This window comes from Epinephelus lanceolatus, chromosome 9, assembly GCF_041903045.1.
Source record: "Epinephelus lanceolatus isolate andai-2023 chromosome 9, ASM4190304v1, whole genome shotgun sequence".
Classification (NCBI taxonomy): domain Eukaryota; kingdom Metazoa; phylum Chordata; class Actinopteri; order Perciformes; family Serranidae; genus Epinephelus; species Epinephelus lanceolatus.
In genome coordinates this window covers 13,616,941-13,640,494 of record NC_135742.1, presented here as the reverse complement: position 1 = coordinate 13,640,494, position 23,554 = coordinate 13,616,941, and the positions used below count along the sequence as shown (strand labels likewise).

General features: G+C 40.1%; 1 protein-coding gene across 1 annotated transcript in view; it reads left to right on the top strand.

The window, feature by feature from the left end:
- Positions 1-23,554, top strand: part of aacs (acetoacetyl-CoA synthetase) — a 54,600-nt gene that overhangs the window by 10,613 nt on the left and 20,433 nt on the right. Inside the window, exons 5-10 of the mRNA XM_033620207.2 lie at positions 3,779-3,876; positions 5,157-5,271; positions 6,829-6,910; positions 7,062-7,215; positions 12,227-12,307; positions 14,484-14,608. Of these exons, the coding sequence (XP_033476098.1) occupies positions 3,779-3,876; positions 5,157-5,271; positions 6,829-6,910; positions 7,062-7,215; positions 12,227-12,307; positions 14,484-14,608 (655 nt within the window). The remainder of the gene's footprint in view (positions 1-3,778; positions 3,877-5,156; positions 5,272-6,828; positions 6,911-7,061; positions 7,216-12,226; positions 12,308-14,483; positions 14,609-23,554) is intronic.

Below are 23,554 nucleotides of genomic sequence, written 5' to 3'. Positions count from 1 at the left end.
TGCTTCCTCTGCAGGCTGCTTTCCAACCTGCCTCCACCCCAGCTCCTCCTTTTCATGCTGTGTCTGACTTATCAATGTCATTTCTAATTGTCGCTGATGCTAACTCAGTTCTGTGCGTGGGGGGGGGTCTTTGCTGCTGCTGTAGGTGCATGGAAGGGCAGGGAGGTTTACTTTCTTTATCTCAGGCTTTCCTCGTTTGCACATGGAAGGGCAGGGAGGTGTGCTTTCTCTCCCCGAAGGATTTCCACATACGCGTGTAGAAGAGACTTTCTGTGTAGGTCTTAGGAAAGGCAGAGGCCCCAGAACAGAGCCATACCACCAAATAAATACTGTTAATGGAAATAAAGTTTTCTTTGACTAAAGTGGTCCTGACTGAACTCAAGGTTAGTTCTTGTCATGCTGAACTTACATTATAACCACATATCAATCACAGTCGGCAACGTTTATGCTCACTCTCCCTGAGCTGTTGTCACTTGTGGGGCTACACTGTTAACAAAAATGATACTGTGAACAATGGACAACACATAGCTAATGATAAGTTAGCAGGTAGGTTACAAATAAAGACCTGCAAGCTAGCTAAAGTTACATTGGTAACTTATTGTATATCGCTAGTGTAGTTTGTCTGCTTTGGTTGGAGATTAAAGGCTAGTGGATTGGGCAGCAGAAATGTCAGGTGTTTCTCCATCAAAGCAACAGGACATAGTATATTCCCTGGTTCCTCAAACATCAATCCCCGTAGGCTCACCTTGGTTCTTTTTTAGTGTATTTGTGTTTTATTTTTAAACATTATTAAATGAAAAGGTTTTAAAAAGCGTTAAACGTAAGTGTCTGATACATGGAGACGCCATGTGTATGTATTTTTAAATGTGGCCATGGTAGCAGGAAACAATGTCATTCAAATCATTATTGTCAGTATCAATCACAGTTGCTTTTAGGACAGGATGTACTTCACTGACATTTAAAAGACAACCTCAGCCGACTCCACCCAGGGTTTTTTTCAGGTGACTAAGAAACGGTAGTGACAACAATCTTATCAGGTTATACTGCAACACCTCATCGCTGAACTTGGACCAGGATCAAGACTGAAATACCAGATAAGCTGCTGGGATTGTCAGTTGTAGCCGTGTTGGCTCAACATTGCTACCATTGGTGGTATAACTCTAGTTAAGACACTTGTTAAGTCTGTTCTCCTCTCCTCAACTTTCCTGACTTAATTCTTGTAGTATTACCAAACCAACTAGATGGTGGTCATGTGTCAACAAAATGCCCATAAGGGAAGCGAAGTAGAAAACAATGCATGATCTGGTAAAAAAAAAAATAGCATTGCATTAGTTTTATGAGGAAGAAAAGGCACACAAAGATAAACATTATATGTTTTGGTGACGAACACTGACGATAAACATAAATATTTGTAATGAAACTCCACAGGGCATCTTTAAAAAGTTTTTGTGCAACATCTTAATTGATTTTATAATCGTTTAAACAGCTTGGTACAATTAAAGTTTACCACAGAGCAGCTTCCCAGTGGTTAAGGGCTTTCCCTCGGGGCGCGTTCACAAAAATTGTCAAGGAAGGATTCACGTCACACAAGTTTTTTTCTCAGCTGATTTGGAACCAAAGGTCCAGAGGTCATACTCTTATTTCTGTAACCATTTATCCAGTTAGTGCTCAAGCAGAAATTTTAATTGGACGAATCCAACAATGTCATTTTTCTACATCTTCTTGTACTTTTTAAGTCCTTGAAATTAATAACTGTTTCTTAAATTATAGGATAAGAAAACAGTAGCCAAATGTAGGAACCATAGCCCTGTGGTGATGCATTTTATTATGAAACCATGAAGAAGTGGTGTCACACCAAAGTATCTGTTCGTTTCCTGAAGGGCAAGTTAATTTCCATTCAGTGGTTATCAGCAACCCGGAAACCTGAAGTTTTATAGCAGTATGCATGATTAATCAGATAGGAACGGCAGTGTGTTGCTTTGCCGTGTATGTTGTTACACGTCATTCATAACAGCAGCCACGGAGGCAGTCGGGCAAGGTGTTGTAGTAAGATTATGATCCATGACACTATTTGTCTTGGTCCACTGTGAGAGGATAATAATTTGAGGGCGCCTGCAGAGCCAGAGTGGCAGGATGGTGATCTGTCAGCCTGAGATGTCATCCAGCCGGCATCAGCTTCCTGGTTACGACAGGAGTCAGCATAGAAACCAATAAAACCCTGATTAGTCATGATTTATAGGAGGTGACAGTATGGTTGACGTGTGCCTGTGACCAGTCAGGGTGCTCTGCTGGAGCCAGCGGCTGTGTTATTGTTGTATCATCTTAGATTAGATTCACGTTATCAACCAAACAGCCCAGGGCTCATGTGTTGAGCCTGGTTAACCCATTGTTTTTACTTCATGTCATTTATTTTAGCCATGATAGACTATTTTCTCCTTTCCCATTTGAATACCATTTATTTCATTTGGTGCAACTTTGACATCAGGCATTTGAGATGAAAAGTATAGTAAGCAAATTCTCTGAATACCAGGAACAGAACAGTCTTTCCTGGCTGAAATTAACATGCAAATGCATGATCAGATTTCAATGTTGTGCATCTGTATTCTGTATTCTTCATTTTTCCATGGTGCAGTTGCCAATATCTCTCCCTCTCCTTACATCTGATTGACTTTGCCCATGTGAAAAGACTTGCGTTGTCCTTGGGCCCCATTTCCTATATTGATCCAGGAATATATCACAGTAAGACAGCGGTTATGATCTCAGCCCTGCTTGTTAAGAATGAAATATTCTCACTGCCCTGGTTGGTATGCATCACCTCTTTCCCTCCTGCCCTCTTTTTACATTCTCATTTTTTTCCCCCTCTATCCTCCTTTTATCCAAATTGTTTTTGCTCAGTATCTTCTATCTCTCCCTCCTCCCCCCTATTCCCTTTGTATACTTCCACTATTCTCTCAGTGGGGTAACCTACTGTGTGTTATAAGACAGAGACTACATGACTAATCCAGCTGCTCTCATTTTACTGCTGCCAGATATCACATAACCTAAATGACTTAAAGGTCCCATATAATACTCATTTTCAAGTCCATGCTTTAATACTTACACCGTATTTTGGTTTCTACTAGAGCATGTTTACATGTGTTAATATTAAAATATACATATATATATATATATTTTCCCATACAGTCTGCCTGATTATAGCTGTATTCACTCTCTGTCTGAGATGCTCCATTTTATCGCCTGTCTCTTTAAGCCCCCCTCCCAAAAAAGCCCATTGTTTCCACTCTTCCACATCTTTGTTCTCGGCGTCTCTGTGCCGTCATTGTAGCCAGATTATGACTGTTATGGCACTGTAGCTGCAGTTTCTACCCTTATATAGTTAAGTTGTGACATCACAACTCCATGGAAGTCCTGACAGCTCACTTGAAGGCACAGTCTCTAAATGCAGACTGTGTGCATTTCTCTGTGGATTGAATGTTTTGATTCTTTAACACTGTGTAGCACCTTTACCTTTGTAATAAAAAAAGACTTGGAAATTTAACTTTTTATAATGTGGGACCTTTAAAATCAAACAAACAATGGAATAATTCCTGATAGTTCTTAATTCTTGGCATTTCTTCTGCTATAATGTGTTTTATTTCTGTACATTCTGAATAAACCATATTTTTCTGTGCTGTATTTTATCCTACAAGTCAAGATTCTTGGCACATATGATGCCATCATATTCATAATGCCAGATCACTGCTTAAACTTAATGTTTTCCTCCTCTCTCCCCCTTTAGGCTACCTGCCCAATGGTATCCATGCATTGGAGGCTATGTTAGCAGCAGCCAGCATCGGAGCCATTTGGAGCTCCACGTCTGTCGACTTTGGAGTCAACGTAAGGATTGGGTTACACTGTTTCTGGCCCATATTTCTGTATTTACATATGTTTAATTTATAGGTTTTTCTTCCATTTTGGCTGATGTACCATCAGCACTTTATTTTATCATTGTATTTAAGTGGTGGAAGTGTTTTTAAATGTTAAGATTTAGTTCAAATGCATGTGTCTGGGAAGTATTGAGTATACGACTGGACACATGAGACTTGGATTCGAGTTGTGTGAGAGTATGTAAACTGATTTTTTGGTATAGTTTGGCTGTTGTTAAACACGGACCCCTATGACTTTAATTCAGCAGAAATTTTCTCAGTTTTTTGAGTCTTCTTTTACCGTGATGGCATGCGAGAAAAAATTGGTTTTCTTTGCAAATTAAATGTAACGTGGAGTGAGTTATTGATATACAAATGATCATTTTCTGGGTGTACTATTCCTTTAATCTCAAGTTTATTTTCCACCGATACATAAACTAAACCAAATCTACTGAATCTGCTGGTTTAGAGTCACATTGCATGTCTTTTTTGTGGACTCTAAAGCACCTGTCAGTGCTAGAAAAGCACACATTTTGAGTACTAGTGTCAGAGCGGCTTTATCTCTTAATCCTGGCAGAGCTCATGCCTCCATCTACAATGCTGAGCTGTACTGGGTCAGTGGGCTTTAACCTATTCTTATAGATGATACATGACTGTGGCAGAACAGACTCACTTATGCACATAAAAAAGGCATAAAGAGGAGAAGGAGAGTTACATCTGGCAGTCAAAAATGTGTGGAAAAATGAGTGAGTGAGAGTGTAAATAACTTCATCCTACAGCAGCTCTGTCCTCAATGGTGCTCTTGTCTTCCTGGTCTCTGCTCTTGTTTCTGGTGTGCTGCTTCCCCCTCTGGCAGACCAGAGAACTACACTTACAATAAGAAAGTGTTTTCACCCTTAGTGGGAAATTATTTGACTATATTTTTATTGTTCATGCATTAAATTGTTAGACATTTACAATGTAGAGAGTTAATTTGCAGGTCTTCATTAAATTCCTCACACATCTTCTCCATCTGAATCACATTGTTCTCAGTCATTGCTCCTTCATTCTCTGCTTACACTTACATGCTCCTGCTCTCTAATGGTGTCTGTACTTCAGGAGAAATTATGTTGAATGCAAGATTAAGTAGTTGAATTCAAGGCATACGTTTACAGCTCTTACCGCAGTAATTGATGGATTTCATTTTGCTGTTCTTACTCCAGTGTTCTCAGTTTCCATTTTCACCCTCTCTGTCTCTTTTTTTTGTTACAGGGTGTTCTTGACAGGTTTTCTCAAATCCAGCCCAAGCTGATCTTCTCTGTTGCTGCTGTGGTTTACAACGGCAAAACACATGACCACATGGAAAAGCTGACTAGTGTTGTCAAAGGTTGGCTCCCACAAAATCTCTGATTATGTATTTTTACATGTTTTTGGTTTGATTGTCTGCTGTTACCCCAAGATTACCATCAATCCATTACAGACAATGACGAATACATTAGACCTCTTCAACTAATGGGCTGTAAAACTTGCTAAAATTACACTTCACAGTAACTGAAACTTATGACTTTTGGCTAACAAGTAGACAGAGCCATTAAAGGTCCAGTGTGTTACCAGGTTGTACCGCCATGTTTCTACAGTAGCCCAGAATGGACAAACCAACACTGGCTCTAGGTAGAGCCACTTGCATTTTTGCATTTCTGTTTTAGCCACCATAGTTAGCCCCCCCCAATGATGAGAGAAAACGCTACTTTTCTGTGTGGGCCGGTTTAAATCACCTGGTCCGGTTGTTTTGGAGAGGAGGAGACCTCTGTGGATGATTCGGCTCCTGTTAAAATCCTCCTGAATGTCTGGAGAGAAAAATGGTGAGCATGCACTAGTAGGTGCTGGGCTAGTGACCCGTCTCTGACATGAAAAACAGCGTTGGAGAAACGGTTATTTGTAACGTAAAAACTGCTTTAATCTATGTTTTTATTGGTTATAATCACCTGGGGTCTCATTTATGAAACAATGCATAGGATCCATACTAAAAATGTACATACAGACAAAAGCCAAAAAATATTGGACAGTTTCGATGGTCAGGTTTCCACCTCACCATCTGCATCGCTAATTGCCTATCTCCAAAATGTTCGGAAGCATTGGTCAAAGTTTCTCCCATCAAGTCTGTTTTTATAGACCACAACTTTTTGCGTGGGAAGTGGCGCACGCCTCTTCCAGGCCTTGTTTTGTGCGCACGCAGTGTTTATAAATTAGACCCCTGGTTGCTTGTTTTGGAGAGGAAGAGACCTCTGCAGATAATTTAGTTCCCAGTAAAAACCTCCTGAACAATGAACCCTGAAGGATTCTACTTGTAGTTTCAGGTGGTTGCAATCTCGATGCTAGATGCCGCTAAACCCCCCCCCAAAAACCTTACACACTGGACCTTTAAAGGGTAAAAGCAGTAGTGTAGAATAAAGTAGCTCAACTTGGCTTTACACTTCAAAATTAAACTGTCTAAAGAACAAATGGATAACTACAGAACGTAATGCATTCACTAGAAAAAAAAACTCTGCTCTGTTTTTCCGTATTAACAATATTATTATCTCAGAATTTGAGTCACAATTTCATGAAAAAATTCTGCTCGTTTTTCTGAAGTAGAAAAAAAACATGTGAATTCACGAGATTATTATCTTGTTAATTCAGAAAAACGAGCAGATATTATCCCATGAAAACTTTACTCATAATTCTGAGCTATTAATGCCATTAATTCAGAAAACGTGGATGTGTTACGCTGTTGTACATAACACATGCTGGAGTATGAGGTAAGATTTCCTCACCTGCCAAGAACCAAAATGTGTTACATGTTAATGGGAATAACACTGTGATTCCTTTGGGAACCCTCTTTGCTTTCATAAGGTTATAGTGTGAAAAACAAACAAAGCCTCACACTCTCCCTGTCTCTCTGTAGGTCTGCCTGACCTGCAGAAAATAGTGGTGATTCCCTACGCTCGCTCCAAACACGAGACCGACCTCTCCAACATCCCCAACAGGTGTGTGACTGTGCATGCAACTACACTCAAGTGTTAAAACTGAGAAACTGGAACAGATGGTTTCTTTTGTATGACAGAGAGCAGGTTAGACATACACTCTGTTTCCCATATGTTATTTTTCTCACTGTGTTTTTTTGTTTGATATCTGCAGTGTATTTATAGATGATTTTTTGGCATCTGGTCGTGGTGAGGGCGACCAGTTTCCTCAGCTGGAGTTCGAGCAGCTTCCATTCAATCATCCTCTGTTCATCATGTACTCCTCTGGCACCACAGGAGCTCCTAAATGTATGGTCCACTCCGCTGGGGTAAGAATAACATTGGCTTCCTATTAGCCTAAAAATCATAAATATGGATCACTCTCCCTCTGTTTGTTTGCGGAGCGGGCACAAACACAATTTCTCAAACACACTGCCGATAATTTTGCAAATAACGGGAGGAATGTTGCATCTCTCTGACTGACTCGTGGGTCGTCCTGTATTCTTGTTTGTGCTTGTTTAACATATAATTGATTTTATTATGTAAAAGATGTGGAGTAAGGGGCACGTCTGTCAGTCAAAACAAGACACTTTTGTTGCTGTTTTCGTTGCTAATTTTTTTGTGAGTGCTCCACAAGGCTTAGATGTACCGCAGCTGTCTCACAAACACACACACACATTAGCACACAGTGGTCGCATCTGTTTGCAGAGCTCTCCTGGGTTGCCCCACATGTACAGTTTGCTATTCAGTGCACGCCATTTTTATCAATACACATGTGAACACTTTGAAGAGAAGCCGGTGCTTCCAATAGGAGAAAGACAAGAAAAGAAAGAGGATTAAAAAGCAATTGAAGTTGTTGAGTAAAACCTAAATTCTCCATTTATTAGCTGTACCGGAGCTTTTGATCATATCACATGATCTTGATCAGCAGACAGTTCGCCAACTTTTAAGGAATAGTAAATGATTCAGGTTTAGATTTAGATTTAAAGTTAGTTCCTGACCTTTGAAATGGTGGTTGGGAAAAAATAACTTTGACCAAAAGGACCATTTAGTAGCTTTTCTGGAGCTTTTGATCATGAATATATGATCACTGTCTCAATATTTGAGCTGTCAAAAAGACACACTGAGAGCAAAACCACTGTTTCATGGTGTAATCTTCCACAACATGAAAACTGTCTGATGTGGTGACAGCCACTGTGGGTGTCCCCTTTGTGCCTTTATCCACATTCTGTCAATCTTCTATATTACACTTCTTTTAAAGAGAATTTAATGTCATAGATCAAATAATGCTTAAATTCATAGGTGTCGGGCCCCATGTACAAAGGCCGTTTCCATGCTGCAGTGGGCGCAGGCTGGATTTCAATCCACAGCCCTTTGCTGCATGTCACCCCCGCTCTCTCTTCCCCTTTCACACTATATCTGTCAAACAATAAAAGGCAAGAAAAAATGCCTAATGGACAGTAGAAACATGCCCCAGCACTTTTTGAAATATCTGATTATGTCCCTGTTGCTTTTGAAAAGTGTAATTTGTGAGAAATGTTCTGAAAGGTAGCTTAAACCAAGAAATGTTAACCAACAAATGAGAAAGGTTTTTGTGCACAACAAGAAAACATACAATACACTTTAAATATAGAAGAAACAAATGTGCATTGTGCAAAAAAAGTAGCATAAGCTAAAAAGAAAATCCTCCCTTGCGCACTTAAAAACAAAAAACAAAAAAAAAACTGTCTCCCCTTCTCCACATAACATCATACCTCATATAATACAGCTCTACTGTTGTGACAAAGACAGTGAAGAAGGAACACAACATATACACCTGCACCTTTTGATCATTCCTCAACCCTGACCTTCCCCGTCCCCATGAGTCTTTTTCTAAATTCTAGTAAACATGTATAAAGTTCCTCAAACATGCACTATAGATTAAAAATGATGACAAAATACAAATTGATACCGTTGTTCTATCCAAGTTGAGTACCTCCTTCCTGGCCTCTAGCATGATGTAACCTGCCCCCCTCATCCTAGCAACAGAGAGCTCCACAGATTACTTGAGTAACTTTAACAGATTGTTGACACAGTTTCTTCTTGTCCAAGTTTTGCACTCTCTCTGTGATCACGACCACACTATACAAGCTATTAAAATTCAGATGTTTACCAGTTACATCAATTAATGTGTCGTTGACATGAATAGGTGCCCCATGCACATTTAAAGAGGTCACTTCCCCAAACAAAAGACACTAAATCATGCCTACATGTGAGTTGACTCAGCAGGAATAACATTAAATTATTATTAAATTAAATTTATGATATGAAGTGTCTGACACTCAAATTTTCCTGGCAGAGGAGTCCCAGACCGCCTGCCAGCTTCACATGTGTATCCCCCATAATATTGAAATTAAACCCACACCCTTTAACAGAAGGAAGGCTGGGTTGTGCCCTTGTGATGCACTGTAACTATCCACTCAGACCTCATATTGATTCCCCATTACATTGCCAAAAATCACATGTTGAAGACTGTTAGCATTTGTTTTCATCTGAGGCCTTATGTCACCACTGTCCAACACAAAGGGTGTGTTCTGAATCGCATATGTTTTCGTTTTTACTTTAAGTAGGTGCTTCAGCTGCCCTTAAAAAGTATGCGCTGTTGTATGCACACAATCAGGACATTCTACTTTCTCATTACATTACATTACGCCCTGAACTTTGACTCTCCTGCTTTTATACCCATTACCTTGGAGATAGAAGAAAAACGCCACTTACTGAGTTTGCCAGAGGCTGAGATCAACCCTGAGAGCTCTGCTATTGTTAGTTTTCTATGTATATAGTTTAACTTTTAAGTTATAACTGCACAGATTGTAGATTTTTAACATATTATATTTGCGACGGTAAAATTACATCTGCAGTCCTCTGTCCTCTCAGCTGTCAATCAGCTGTCATCTGTTTGCAGGTCAGTCGATTTGACATATCGTTCACTGTGCAGAGAATTCTGAGTTAGAAAAGCAAGAAAAGCATACTGCAAAATCAGACCGGATGTAGTAGAACATCCTGGTATTTTACTGTCTTAGACATACCATGTATTAGGACATACTAAATCTTTTTTTGGCATACTATATAGTGTGTTAGTATGGGCACTGGAAAGCACAGAAAGTGACACTCTTGCCCAAATTTAAGTCACTCTTCCCCAGCTTCACAGTAGTATTAACTGTATGCCTGTGTCATTTGGGTTTGTGTTATATTTTCCACCACAAGATGGCAGCAAACCTCCATCACCAGCTCTTTGAAAGGCTATCCGCTCTCAGGAGAGTGTGTGAATGACATTTTTCTTTCCTGCTATATACCCCATCTGAGTGAGGGAGAGTGTCAGATGAATGTGTGATTTCAAAAGCACCACTGCACTTTGAAGGCTGAAACACTCAACATTCAAAACAGGTTAACACACTCAAACAAATGCATTCACACATTTTCACAAAGTGTTCTCCCTCTCTGAAACGCATCTATTTTGCTGTCTCCATTTTTCTGTTTCTTGCTTTATTCTCCTGCGTTCTCTCCCATTCGCTTTTCTATCCCTAACTTGCCTGCATCTTCAATTTTTTTCCACTTATTCCTCCATTTCAGACTCTCATTAGGGTCCCCCCCCACCCTTATTTCCTCAAGCTCCCTTTTCTTCATTTCTATTATTGTCTTCCTCTCTGTCTCTTTCTTTCATGCCCCCTCCTTCTCCCCATGCTGCCGATAATTGGACAGTAATGCGTTGGTGAAAACATTTCGTATTGCGACGCTGGCAGGCCTCTCTGGCTCTACCAATTAGCCCCGGCACTGTTGCGCTTTCTGCTTTGTTACGGCTCTGTTAACATGCTGTCAGTAGCAAGATGGCATGCACCAAAGGACGGGTATGGCAGCTGAGTCCTGCCAAAGATTATACACACACACACAGAAACATACACACACACACACAGCACCTGTTTATACAAACAGGAACGTACACATAGGCTCAAAACTAAACCACACACACTCACACAGTTCATGCTCGCCACCAGCAATAATAACCCATCCAGTTGTGATGGGTTGGTGACTGTGGGAGCACTTAACACAAATTGCCCTTTTTATCAAAAGAAGTGCTTGTGTGTGCTGTGTGTATTCATCTGGGGTTTATGAACTTTTGCCTGAAAATATATTGTGAGAATTTGAGGATACAGTATGTTAAAGGGACAGCTCACCCCCAAATCAAAAATGCTGATTTTCCCTCTTAACTATGGAGCTACTTATCTCTCTGGATTGTTTTGGTGTGAGCTTCAGAGATATCGGCCTTAGACGTGTCTGCCTTCTCTTGAATAAAATGGAACTTGATGGCACTTGGCTTGTGCTGCGTAAAGCACCAAAAAAATACATTTGAAAAACTCAACAGCAATGTCTCTTTCCAGAGACAGTACCTCTTTACGAGCACAAGCCTCTCATCCGTCAGTAGATACACACTTCCTTCTGCACGGTGATGCAGCTGGCAGGTGTAGTTTGGTAGAAAGAAAATAGTTCCTTCATAAACTGCTCACAACAAGGTCTGTGGATTATCTTGAGTAACCAGGTCATGATTTCTGAAAACAGGCATTGCTGTTGGGTTTTAAACTCACAAGCTGAGTGCCATTTAGTTCCATTATATTAAAGGGAAGGCGGCCGATTTTTCCCACACTTGCGACTCACACCAAAACAGTCTAGACTGATATATAGCACTACAGGTAAGAGGAAACGTATGTATTTTTGATTTAGGTTTGAACTGTCCCTTTAATTATAGCCTGTAATATGCAGATAAACAACATCCAGAGAGGTAACAATCACCAAATGTCAATGTCATAAGCAAAAGTATGAGCAAAAACCTTAAAGGGACTCTATGGGGAATTGAGTATGAGTTTTCTGGAAATGGTTCTCAAGATGGAGGTGGCTGAGCTGGTGGCTAGCAGCTAACGGTGCTAACTCCTTAAACAGCACTTAACTACAGCAACAGTGCTGACCACTAACCAGGGAGTAACTGGGGGATGGGTGCTACCCTTCTGCGACAACAATATCAGCGGTAACTGCTGAATGAGCGCAGTGCAAAGCGGCAGCGATGAGCTCGGCACTGGGATACACATGCATGTGGGCTGGACCGGCTAACTATAACAAACCACAGAGAAGCTGGGATAACAACACACACAGAGGCAGTGTGACTTCATCCTCTGCTCAGCACGAAGTCACACAGAGGCAGTGTGACTTCATCCTCTGCTCAGCACACCGTTACTCCACTATATATTTATGTAATAAATAGTTGTTTGCTGTTATATTAATGCTCTGACTTTCTCTTTGTTTCTGTAGGGCACGCTCATCCAACACTTGAAAGAACACATCCTCCATGGCAATATGACCAGCAGTGATGTCATCATTTACTACACCACGGTATGTCCACAAGCTTTTCACAATAAAACTGACGTGCTTATTTTAACCACAATGCGTTAGATGTGGGGAACTGTCCACTGCTCTGTTGTTGTCTCCTCTCAGTTACCAGCAGAGGTAGAATGTTAAGTATTTGTGTTGTGGGCTATCTTTAATTACGAGCCTGGTCACAGACACACACGCACACATGTGCATGCACAGACAAACAGATCTTGTCTAATGAGCAGCAGTGAGTGCTGAAGGTCAGAGCTGTGCATAATTTTTAGTTGTTCCTTGAAGAATCTGGCTCCTTGTGATGATAAACACTGAGAAACATCATTTTATGTTGATTAAAGCTGCAATTGCTGTGTGTGTTTGTGTGTTTACACATGATTAGTGCAACATTCAAGGGTGGTTTGGATGTTTTGACACATGCATGCTGTTGGGAACAAATAAATGGGAGCATATTTTCTTGATTCAGAAACTGATTCTCTTAAGCATTGGTATCGCACAATGGTGCGAGTTTTGAAATTATTGCAGTTAAGTGACCCCAAGCTGAAAAATATAATTGGCGCACTTTCATCTGTTTAGTTAATCTGTATCTGCCTATTTAGTAGAGATGGGACAAAGTCAGTGTTTTGCAAGTCTAAAGTAAGTTTTAATTCTTTGCACTCAGGTCCCAAGTCAAGACTATTCTATTCTTTAAGTTTCAAGTCCCTAACAAGACATAATTTGCTCTTTATCAAATGTAATGACATTTTAACAACAGAGTAATGACATAAGCTAAATGTTAGCTCGCTAACTGTGTTAATATTAGCCTGGACTTGCTCTTCTTTGTGGAATTTCAAATGTCAAATGAAGTTGGAAGTTGTTCCAACGCCATCTATAATTTTTGACCTGCATGTTTTGCATACCAGAATTTTTTTTTTTTTTTTTTGGAACCACTGCTTAGTTTTTGTACCCAAATGAAATTATCTTGTGTATCATTTTTTCCAACTGGAGCCCAGAAATGTTAGGATCATGGTTCTCTTCATGGTCCCACCCCAGGGTCCAGATTTCTCCTTTCTCCTCGAGGTCCACACAGTTTAATACATTCAGCATTGTACTTTCGTTTGGCTGTGTTGTCGAGCTAGCTTGCTGTTACTGTCAAGTAGCTGTCTGTTATTCACTTTACAGCAGGAAACGGCACTTCAAAATAAAAACTCTGTGCCGGAAATTCACCGTACTTATAAATAAAGTGTGTTTTTTCCAAACTTGACATTGTGAGTCACAGACCCACTTTTGGACCGTGACCCACCAGTTGGGAACCACTGATCTAATCAAGTATTTCAAAGTCAAAAGGCTCAAATCTAAGTGAAGGCATTAATCATTGGTGTTAAAGTCCAGGTCCACATGTAAGTCTTTGTAGATTTTGTCAAGTCAGGTCTAAAGTCATAAAATTTATGACTCATGAAAGTATGACTCAACTCCAAGTGATGTGATTTGAGTCCACACCTCTGCTATTTATAGCTGAGGAAATTTCAGCTGCAGATACTTATTATTTTAATTATAAGTTCATCTGTTGTTTTTATTTGTTATTCTAATTAGTAGTTTTTTCCCATTAAAGCCAGAAAATTTGAAATACACCCACCACAGGTTTTCACAACTCATAATGATGTTTGTTTGTTTTTTTCGTTTGGGCAACCAACAGTCCAACCTAAATGCATTAAACTGACAATGATATAAATGAAAGAAAGGCAGATTTTTGGAGCTTTTTTGAAGCAGTGATTAATTGATTCTGAAAACTGTAGCCCAGTTTTCTGTCACTCAACAAATTGATTACGTGACTAATAATTTCACTGCTAATTATAACTGTTTAAGTGCCTCATACTGTATATACAAAGTGTATCTTGTATTAGCTCTGCAGTCAGATGTCTGCAGACCTAGCATTACCACCAATATGTGTATGCTTTAGGGATGCTGCCAAAGCTGCAGCTCAGCATGCAGTAAAAACAGAAACACTATTATGTGAACCACAGATACATAACTCACAGTCTGCAGGAGTTTTGTCCGTTTTGCTACCCATTTATCCATGTTGATGAGAGAGGAGTGTTTATACCAGATAAACTGACTTCTGTTTTTGTGTGTGTGTGTGTGTGTGTGTGTGTGTGTGTGTGTGTGTGTGTGTGTGTGTGTGCGTGCGTGCGTGCGCTGTCCTTAGACCGGCTGGATGATGTGGAACTGGCTGGTGTCTGCTCTGGCAGTGGGAGCCTCAGTGGTTTTATATGACGGTTCACCACTAATGCCCACACCCAATGTACTGTGGAACCTGACAGACCAGCTGGGGTGAGTTAGCCACATATGCAAACACACACACACACACACACACACACACACACACTCAAACAAGCAGGAGAGACAAACTGGAGTGTGCTGTGTTTTGCTTTCTGTTGGAAGTGGTATTTTAAAGCCCAAAATTAAAACTGCCCTTTGAAAATGTACTTTTGCAATGAAGGTACTGTTCATAATTAATATCTAGGTGATAATTATTGTCTGTGAAGCATCTGAAAAACATGAACTTGAGATTTTTACCAGTACCCACTCGTGCCTCGAATCATCCCAACCCATGTTGAATTTTCAACACAATTGGAAATGACATACGACTATTCCAATATAATATTTTGGGGGGAATGAAGAGCAGAGAGATGTACATAGAGATTAGAGACAGAAACCAGACTATGAAAAGATATACAGATGGAGTGAGAAAGAGAGCAGGAGCAAAGGGTAATGTTTTCCTTGGAGACTTTGTTTCCAACCACAGAATTGATAATGTGTTTCCCTAATTGACAACTTGCACCCACACGCACACAAGAGCAGAGCCATGAATAAAGATTTCTGCGGGTTGTAATGTGCATCGAGGACAGAGACCCTCAGCAACTGATCATAGAATAAAAATTAATTATTTACTTACTAATTTATTACTCTTTATTTAAATGAGAGGAAAGAGGGGACAAGGATGTGTTGGTCGTAAAGGAGACAAAAAGACATAACGGAAAGAGGGGGAAATGGAGATGACCATTTTGCTTCATTTTTATGCTTTTGAAGGCTATTATTTGGTGTATAGCCGAGAAAAAAATCACTGAAAAATGGGCTCTTTCGAACAAAAGTTGTCATGTCAGGCTGCCAGGCAGAAGTTTTACTGTATGCAGTAAATGTATCGAGATTTGGAGAAAACAGGTCTAGGTGACATTTCATATAACTTTAGAAGAAATCAGGCACAAAGTTCTAACATACAAAAGACAGCCCAAACTTTCTTATTGATTAGCACAAATGAGCTGCCTGGCTGTTATTTTGAAAGTGCACTGATGTGTTGTACTCGGTTTCTTTGAGTCAGGCAGGGTCAGCCATCCCTTGAGCCTGTTGTTATTGAGATTGATGGTGATGTTGTACATTTAGATGAACCCAAGACCCAGGTCAAACTACACAGACAGCCAGGACAGCTGAAATTTAAAGTTAAAGATGGCACAACGTGGACATCACATAAAAGACGAGGGATTATATGTCATCTGATTCCATCTTTGAAAAACGATCTATGTTAGCATTAGAAATGGATTTTGAGGAAATACAATAACAGGAATAACCATGGGTTCAATCAGTGTCAGGAAAGGATTTGGAGGAGTTTTGTCCTGAATAAACCTACACCCACCTACTGCACTGTGAATCTCCATTTCTCTTTAATCATTCAGGAAATGTTTTCACATACTGCAGTTCCCTTTCGGTCAGTACCCTTGGTTCAATGCCAACCTGAAAAACCTTTCTCAAAGTGCCTATAAAGGCCAGTGAGACTGTTGCATGTGAGGGAAGGCCCGGAAAGTCTCATCTCAATCTTTTTGCACCTCACCTTGCAAAACCTGTTCCCAGCAGAACCCTCGCTAGAGACTTAACTGTCTGACAGGAGGTGAGCTAGCAACCTTCCTACCCAGGACGTCCCTATCGAGGCTTGTTTCTGCACTGCGCTTGTTTAGCTTGGTAACTCACCTCACTCTCTGCCGTTAAGCTCAGCTAATGGATATTTGTTTAGCCCCGCTAACAAATTATTTAGGCTATTTCATAACCTCCAGGTTTACATCCAAAGTAGTACAGAGGATATTTACAGTGGGTCCTCTTGGTGAACATACTTATACCCTCTCCCACCACCACCACCACCACCACCACCACTGTAAAACGCAGATGCTAAACCCAGTATTGATCTACTATTGTCTTTTGAAGACAGCAAGAAAAAAGAGGCACTGGTCGAGGACAATAGTGTGGGATTGTGTGTGTGCAGACAGGCGATTAATTGGTTCAAATTTAATGTGCTCCATTGTTTACTCCTGTGTACATCTGTGTGAGCTTTACCCAGAGAAAGAAAGTTATTCATCCTTTGTTATTCGTTTTAAGTGAAGCCCTTAAATCGTAATATATTGAGCCTTTGTATTTATTCACTCACACATTTCAGAGTGTGATTCCAGAACAAAATTCACTGGACATATTCACCTATTTACTGTTCACACATTCCTTTACCAAAAAGTGACAGGAAGAAGACACATCTGACTGTTGAGACATATCATAAGGTGGATTTTAGAGGTGATGCTATTGCATACAAAGTCAGTGGAGAGATGAGAGTGGATGCTATCAGACACAGCTCGCCTGTCATAATATACAACAAGGTGTCACGATTTGTGTCACATATAATACAATGAGTTCTTTGCTTTATTCAAAACTGCAATGCTTTTGGATGCTTTTGTCATTTTATCACATCCAAACACATCCAAAGACATTAATGGTTCATTATTGCAGCTACACATATGGTTTTAAATACTCACATTGGAGACACGGCACACACACTCTGCCTTCTCCAGTCATCTCATTCACATCTTCACCACCTGTACATATGGATTTTGTAAATTAGCAAAGACTGGAAATAAAGCCACTGTCCATACAATCATTACACATATTCCCAGTATAAGTCCTAATCATAATGCAGACCTAGTTTGCCACAACAAAACTGAATTAAATAAATCGTGTCCATGTATTGATATCCTAGGTAAGGGATAGGCCTACCACTGATTGTCACAAACATTTTGGCAAGGTGTGAAACAACCAGCCTGGTGCTGCCATAATATACTGTAAAGTCCCATTGATCAACAGGCTTATTTCTATGCATCAACATTCATGATGTGCTGTGCATTGACCATTTATGGTTGACTGTAGGCATGTAGAGGGCAGGAGATGAGGCTGATCCAAGTGGGGATGATAAAGATGATTTGGGATTTACGAAAGGAAATTGCCCACTGTCAGGCATACACATGGTTCTATAAATCAATCTTTATAGCGCATGCCATTTTTAGCTTTTGCCTGCACATACATTTTAGTATGGATCCTACCGGCTGTTTTATAAATGAGACCCCTAATTTGTTTGTTTTGGAGAGGAAGAGACCTCTGCGGATAATTCTGCTCTTGGTAAAAACCTCCTGAACTTAAACACGAAAGAAATTCTAACCGGGAGAAACTTACTGCAATAATGGCACTGACTATCTGTTGTTATTGTTTTGACTGAGCCCCCTAGCGGCAGAAAATTACATGTTTAATATACAACCACCTGGCCCTAGGTAAACAGAATGATGGATGCATGGATGGATGGACATTTAAAAACATCATCCTAACAAAAGAAATGGGTGTCGTCTGCAAACAAATTTGACATTTCATAAATATAATTAAACAAAGAGATAAGGGAAAGCCCTCACCCCCTAAACCACACTAAAAACCTGAATGTCATGTGGCTTGAGCAACCACTAGAGCCAACTCAGTTAACCTGTGGTTAAATTATGGAAAAAGATGCACTGTGGTCGGCAAAAGTAAGGAGCTTTTAGGCATTGATAGCACAGACACATCTTGAGTGCAGCAGAGATGGCATATTGCCTTCAGTAAGGAAAGAAGTAATTTGACACAGACTGGGAGAAGTGGAAATAGGATGTTATTTGTAGATACCAAAGCTAATGAGCTCCTTTCACAACTTTACTGGGCATTCCAGCTATCAGATTTATTAGAAACTTTAAATGGCGGATGGTACCCTGGTAAAATAGCTGGTGGAGGGCTGGTGCTCATTTCTAATGCTGTGTGGTTGGTTAACATCAACAGTGTTGTTTGGTTTGTTGTTGCTTTTTGATGTCATAAATGTCTTTCAACCTTCAGCTTGTTTGCTCAAGAAGAATTTAAATTAGAAAAATAAAGTGAACAAGGTTAGAATACGGTTAGCAAAATCATCCACATAGAGGGGTTTATTGGAGGGCTGTCAGTGTGACAGATGAACAGACAGAACCTTTTAAACTGTGAGAAGATTTTTGAACCAATTAAGTGCTGATGTTGCCACCTCAGACACATTTTCCAGATCCTCGCACTGTGGAAAAACCCTCTGGGAGAGGCTGACGTGTAATATTTTTTACACCCTCATCTTCTGAGTTGAGGTTGGATATTTTAATTGGGGCTAAATCTGTCAGAGCCTCAGAAAATCTTAAACTTACATTGAGGCTTCCCCCATAGCTTTGACTTCTGTTGGTAAGCTGTGGAATTGTAATAACTACCTCTGCTGTTGAATTCCTCTGCCACATCATGCTGAAAAATTGACATTTCCAGTTTTAAATAACTATAGATACTTTTTGAAAGATTGCATTTTCAATTATGGGAAAGGAGCGGTACTGTAATTTTACACAACAAACTTTCTGTTGGCTAAAATGGATTATTGCAGATTTGCTGCTGTTGAGAAAAGGAAAAGATGAGGAGAGGCTGAAGCAGGGGGAGAGTCTCAGAAGACTGTAGGTTTATTTTTAGTTGTCCAGTAGTTTTCTGTGCTTCACAACACATTGAAAATCTGCTTGAGAGAGAATATGTAACTAAGATGAGCCACTGTAGAAGTTCTACATGTACAGTTTTATTGCATTTCCAGTATTTTTTTTCACATTTGTCAAAGAAGTACTGTTAAAACAGAGCCCAAGCCCTTATTGAATGAAAATCATTCACGGAATATATTACAGGAAGGTGTTTTACTTAAATGTTTTGTCAGTAATATTGATTTCAGTGTCACTAAGCTATACCATAGACCAGTGATTCCCATCTGGTCCAGCCACAGGGTCCAGATTTGTCCTTGGTCATTTGCTCAAGGTCCACACAGTTTGGTGCATTCAGCGTTCGGCCATGTCATTGAGCTAGTTTGCTGTCTCTGTCATGTAGATGTCTGTTAGTCACTCACTCTATAGCAGTGAATGGCACTTCAAAGTCAAAATTCTGAACCAGAAATTCACTGTACTTCAGAGTGAAGTGTGTTTTTTACAAACTTGATACCTTCACTAGTCACTTTCGGTTCATTCAGAATGGACCCGGGACCCACTTTTGGACCAGGTCCACCAGTTGGGAACCACTGCTGTAGACTAGGGGTGTAACAGTTCACAGAGGTCATGGTTTAGTGCGAATTCAGTGCAGTGGAAAAAAAACAAAATGCATAAGGGTCTGTTTCTTTGTTATTATTTGGAACAGACAGTCGTGCAAGTGTCAAAGACGGACAAAATCTCTTTGCTGTGGACTGATGTTGCATTTTGCCCACTGGCAACTGTAGTAAACTATTTTCATTATAAAAATAAGGAAAAGCTCAAACACTTCTGTATTACACTGGACAAACTGTTTCCCAAAAGACAACAGGTCACAACAGGCTATGAAACGTAAAAGCATCTCGTATGCTACGAATTCAAAAATACTAACTAAGTATATTAGTGTATTAAGGGGTGAGTTACAATTAGTTGCACCTTGGCTCTGTGCCAATATAAATGCCAATTGCTTTAGTATGTTTTTAAATTCTGTTCTGCTTTTGCTTTTAGAGGCTGATTGAAAACAGTGTAGATAAGGAGTTGAGCACCATGTTGTTTTTTACCTGTCTTGGTGATCGGCACATCTGGGTGATGCTGTTGAATCTGCATTAGCATGTTTCATGTGTTTCCATCATAGGCTGGATATAAAGATTGACAACATGTCCCACTGTACAAAAATGAAGCCAAAATGTCTGGGATACAGATACTGCCATCTTGCGCTGGTGATGTTATTTGGAGGCAGAGTCTGTGCAGTAGCGATCTCCGTGGTATAGAGTTCCCACCCATACATTTGTCTGACTAATTGCGAGCAGCACCGTTAACCAGCTGTTAATCATGATGTCAGACCCCCTTTTAAAAGTACCAAATAACTAATTTAAAAACAAACTTATCAGAAAAATTAACACTTGAATGTACAGCAGTGGAATAAAAGCTACCCAAAATGACAAAAATCATCTTTGAGAAAAATTTATTGGACATGTACTTCGATGTTTAGATTTTTTTGGCCCATGTCCCATCCACTAACATGAAGGGGGTTGGGTTTATGACATGTACCGCAGCCAGCCATGAGGGGGTGATCAAGATGTTTTGGCTTCACCTTTTTTGGGGCTGTCATTTTGTCCTTCTTAATTATACAATCTATGGTTTCCATACATGTACCCTACAACTTTGGAGCAGTGTCGACACATCCACTTCGTCTTATACACATCTTTCTCTCCGATATTCTTGAAGCCAACTGGGAACCTGCAGACGGGTTTTCCAACTCTGGTGTTTCATTTGCACTCGCCTCAGTGTGACTGACTTACAGGCTGCTCAGCTTGTTATGCTAACCTCGGTACATAGGTAAAGGTTTGTGAACTCTGGTTCTGCATTACATGCATTAGTCTACATACTGTGTATTCTGTATGCGGCCGTTTGCGCTGAACCATGACCCCCATCCTGTGACGGTTAGGTCCAAATATACAAACCGTTACAGCCCTACTATAGACAGAGGCTGTGCTAAGTTTTCTCACTTTTATCGCATGCTCCCTGACCTCTAAATTTTCTGACATCTCTCCCTGCCTGTGTTATTGAGACTCTTCACCAGGGTCGTAGTGAAAACTAAAACAGCAGCAGCAGCAGCATTCCTGGATAAAGCAAGCTAAAGGTTATAGCATTCAAACTTGTGACAGGTTCCATGTATCAACCGGACTTCGGAGGCTCCCCTCTCTGAGGATCGTCTTGTCTCTTCCATCTTTTGTCCATTATGTGTTGAGCTGAGATGTCAGAAAAGATCCCTCCTGTTATTTTGCACCAACTATAGAAATGTCGTCTCTTGCCAATGCAAAACTCTCAGCTATCCTCTTTGGAGGAGAGAACTACATACACTGTTTAGCAGATCGCATCTTGCCAGCTCAGTTACAGTTTTAGACTCGTGGGCATTATAATTTTAAATATCCTCGTCTTGAAGCTGCGTCTAAATGTAAACTAGAGACTCAAGTCTTCATCAAATCTTCTACCAATCTTCTACAAAGATTGTTTTTAGTTTTCCACACACTACACAAAACTTTCATGCAGCCTTTCTGTAAAAAACAAGCTAACAAAAAAACATGACTGCAGCCATTTTGGCCTCTGCTCTGCTTTTTTGATTGTCTGCCACCGGGTTAGATTGCAGCACAAAAGGAGAATCCTTTATAGAACAGAATAGAAAGAGCTTCCGATACTAGATGCCAGAAAGAGTGAAGTGCTGATGGAAAAATCCTTTTTAACATGTCTGCCTTTTCAGTAGTGCATTAGAGATAACAATTGCATTCCAGGGAGGGGGGCCGAGTATCTGCATCCTGTTTGTGAGTGGAAGCAACAGGGTTCATAGGACATGAATTTAATTTTATGAACAATAGCACTAAAAATACCATTGGAATAATATGGAGGCTGTCTGTCGAACTGAATAAATCCTCTTTAGACATGACCAACACCAAGGTGCCCGAACAGATTTGGAATTTTTGGTATATTTATTAATTTTCAAAAATAAGTTAGTGCCTCACACTTTTAACATTTGTAAGAATACACCGTCAAACAGTCATAACAAAGTGTCTCCTGTCGCTCCCGTCACCCGAGAAGAGAGCAATCATACATTTTTATGTTACAGCTTTTCCCTGGGTGAAGGATAAATGCTAGAGTAGTTTAGAAAACATGCACTGACAAGTAGGACTTCAATTGCCACATCATGACATGCATTGAGACACATTAACGTTACAGCTGCTCAGAGGCGCTCTCTTGTCTGATTGGCTTCGAGTGTCTCTTATTGGCTCAGTAGCATCCAGCGACATGTCTCCTTCGAAACAGACACATGGGTACATTTACACATGCGGACACACACACACACACACACACTGTCATGAGCAGATACTCACAGCTTCCCCTCCACCCTCCATCCTAAGCACCCAATTAGAAGCCACAACTGGCCACCTGCCTCCAATCAGACAAAACTGACCCCGTCCATGGTGGCCAGCATCGAACAAAACCAGATGCGGATGGGGGGTCAGAGATGATGGATAGAATGTGTGTGTGTGTTTGTGTGTGTGGGTGTGTGGGTGTGTGTGTGTGTGTGTGTGTGTGTGTGTGTGTGTGTGTGTAGATGACAAATTGAGTCTTTGTGGTTGAGTTTCTGTGTTTCTTCTGCTGTATCTGCTGACTGTGAGAGACCGTATTGAGCATTACAAACTACACATAGTATGTGTGTATCCATACACTTATTACTTAAATAAAGGTGTGTATACCGCACACAGTCCAATTTGAATTTTTTTTTATATATATAATTAAATTTTAATGTTTGACCAGTTCGATATTGAATCTTGATTTCAAAATTTGGAAGTTGATAGTAACACTTTAGAAATCGAAAGAATCACTTTTAGAATTAGGAATCAAGACTCATACAGTTATTTCCAAATCCTTGCCCACTGCCAGTGATTTTTGAAGCACTGTCTCTGAGACCATTAACACTTGTATCCAATTCATTTGGTGTGCCAAACTGAATGCATGTTCTCTGCTTTACACTCAGTTTGTAATTTTATAATCCACTTTTTGCAAAACTGTCAACACAACTCACTGCTCTACACTCACTTTGCAGTCTAGGAGCACACTTAAAGCAAAACTGTGACCACTGGTCTCTACATTGCTGCACTATTTTGCCAACTGCCTTTCCACATTGACACGTGAAAAAACGTTTAGATAATGAGTTCACTTACAAATCAGAGCTTGAGCACTATAACCACACTACAGGTAAACATTTGGACAACAGTAGAGGCCAGTATCGAATAGATAAATAGTCTTTTTTTTGTTCGGAATACACATCTATACTTAACACATTTGAATACCTTTGTTTACGTGTTTTTACTAATGTAGGATTTATACT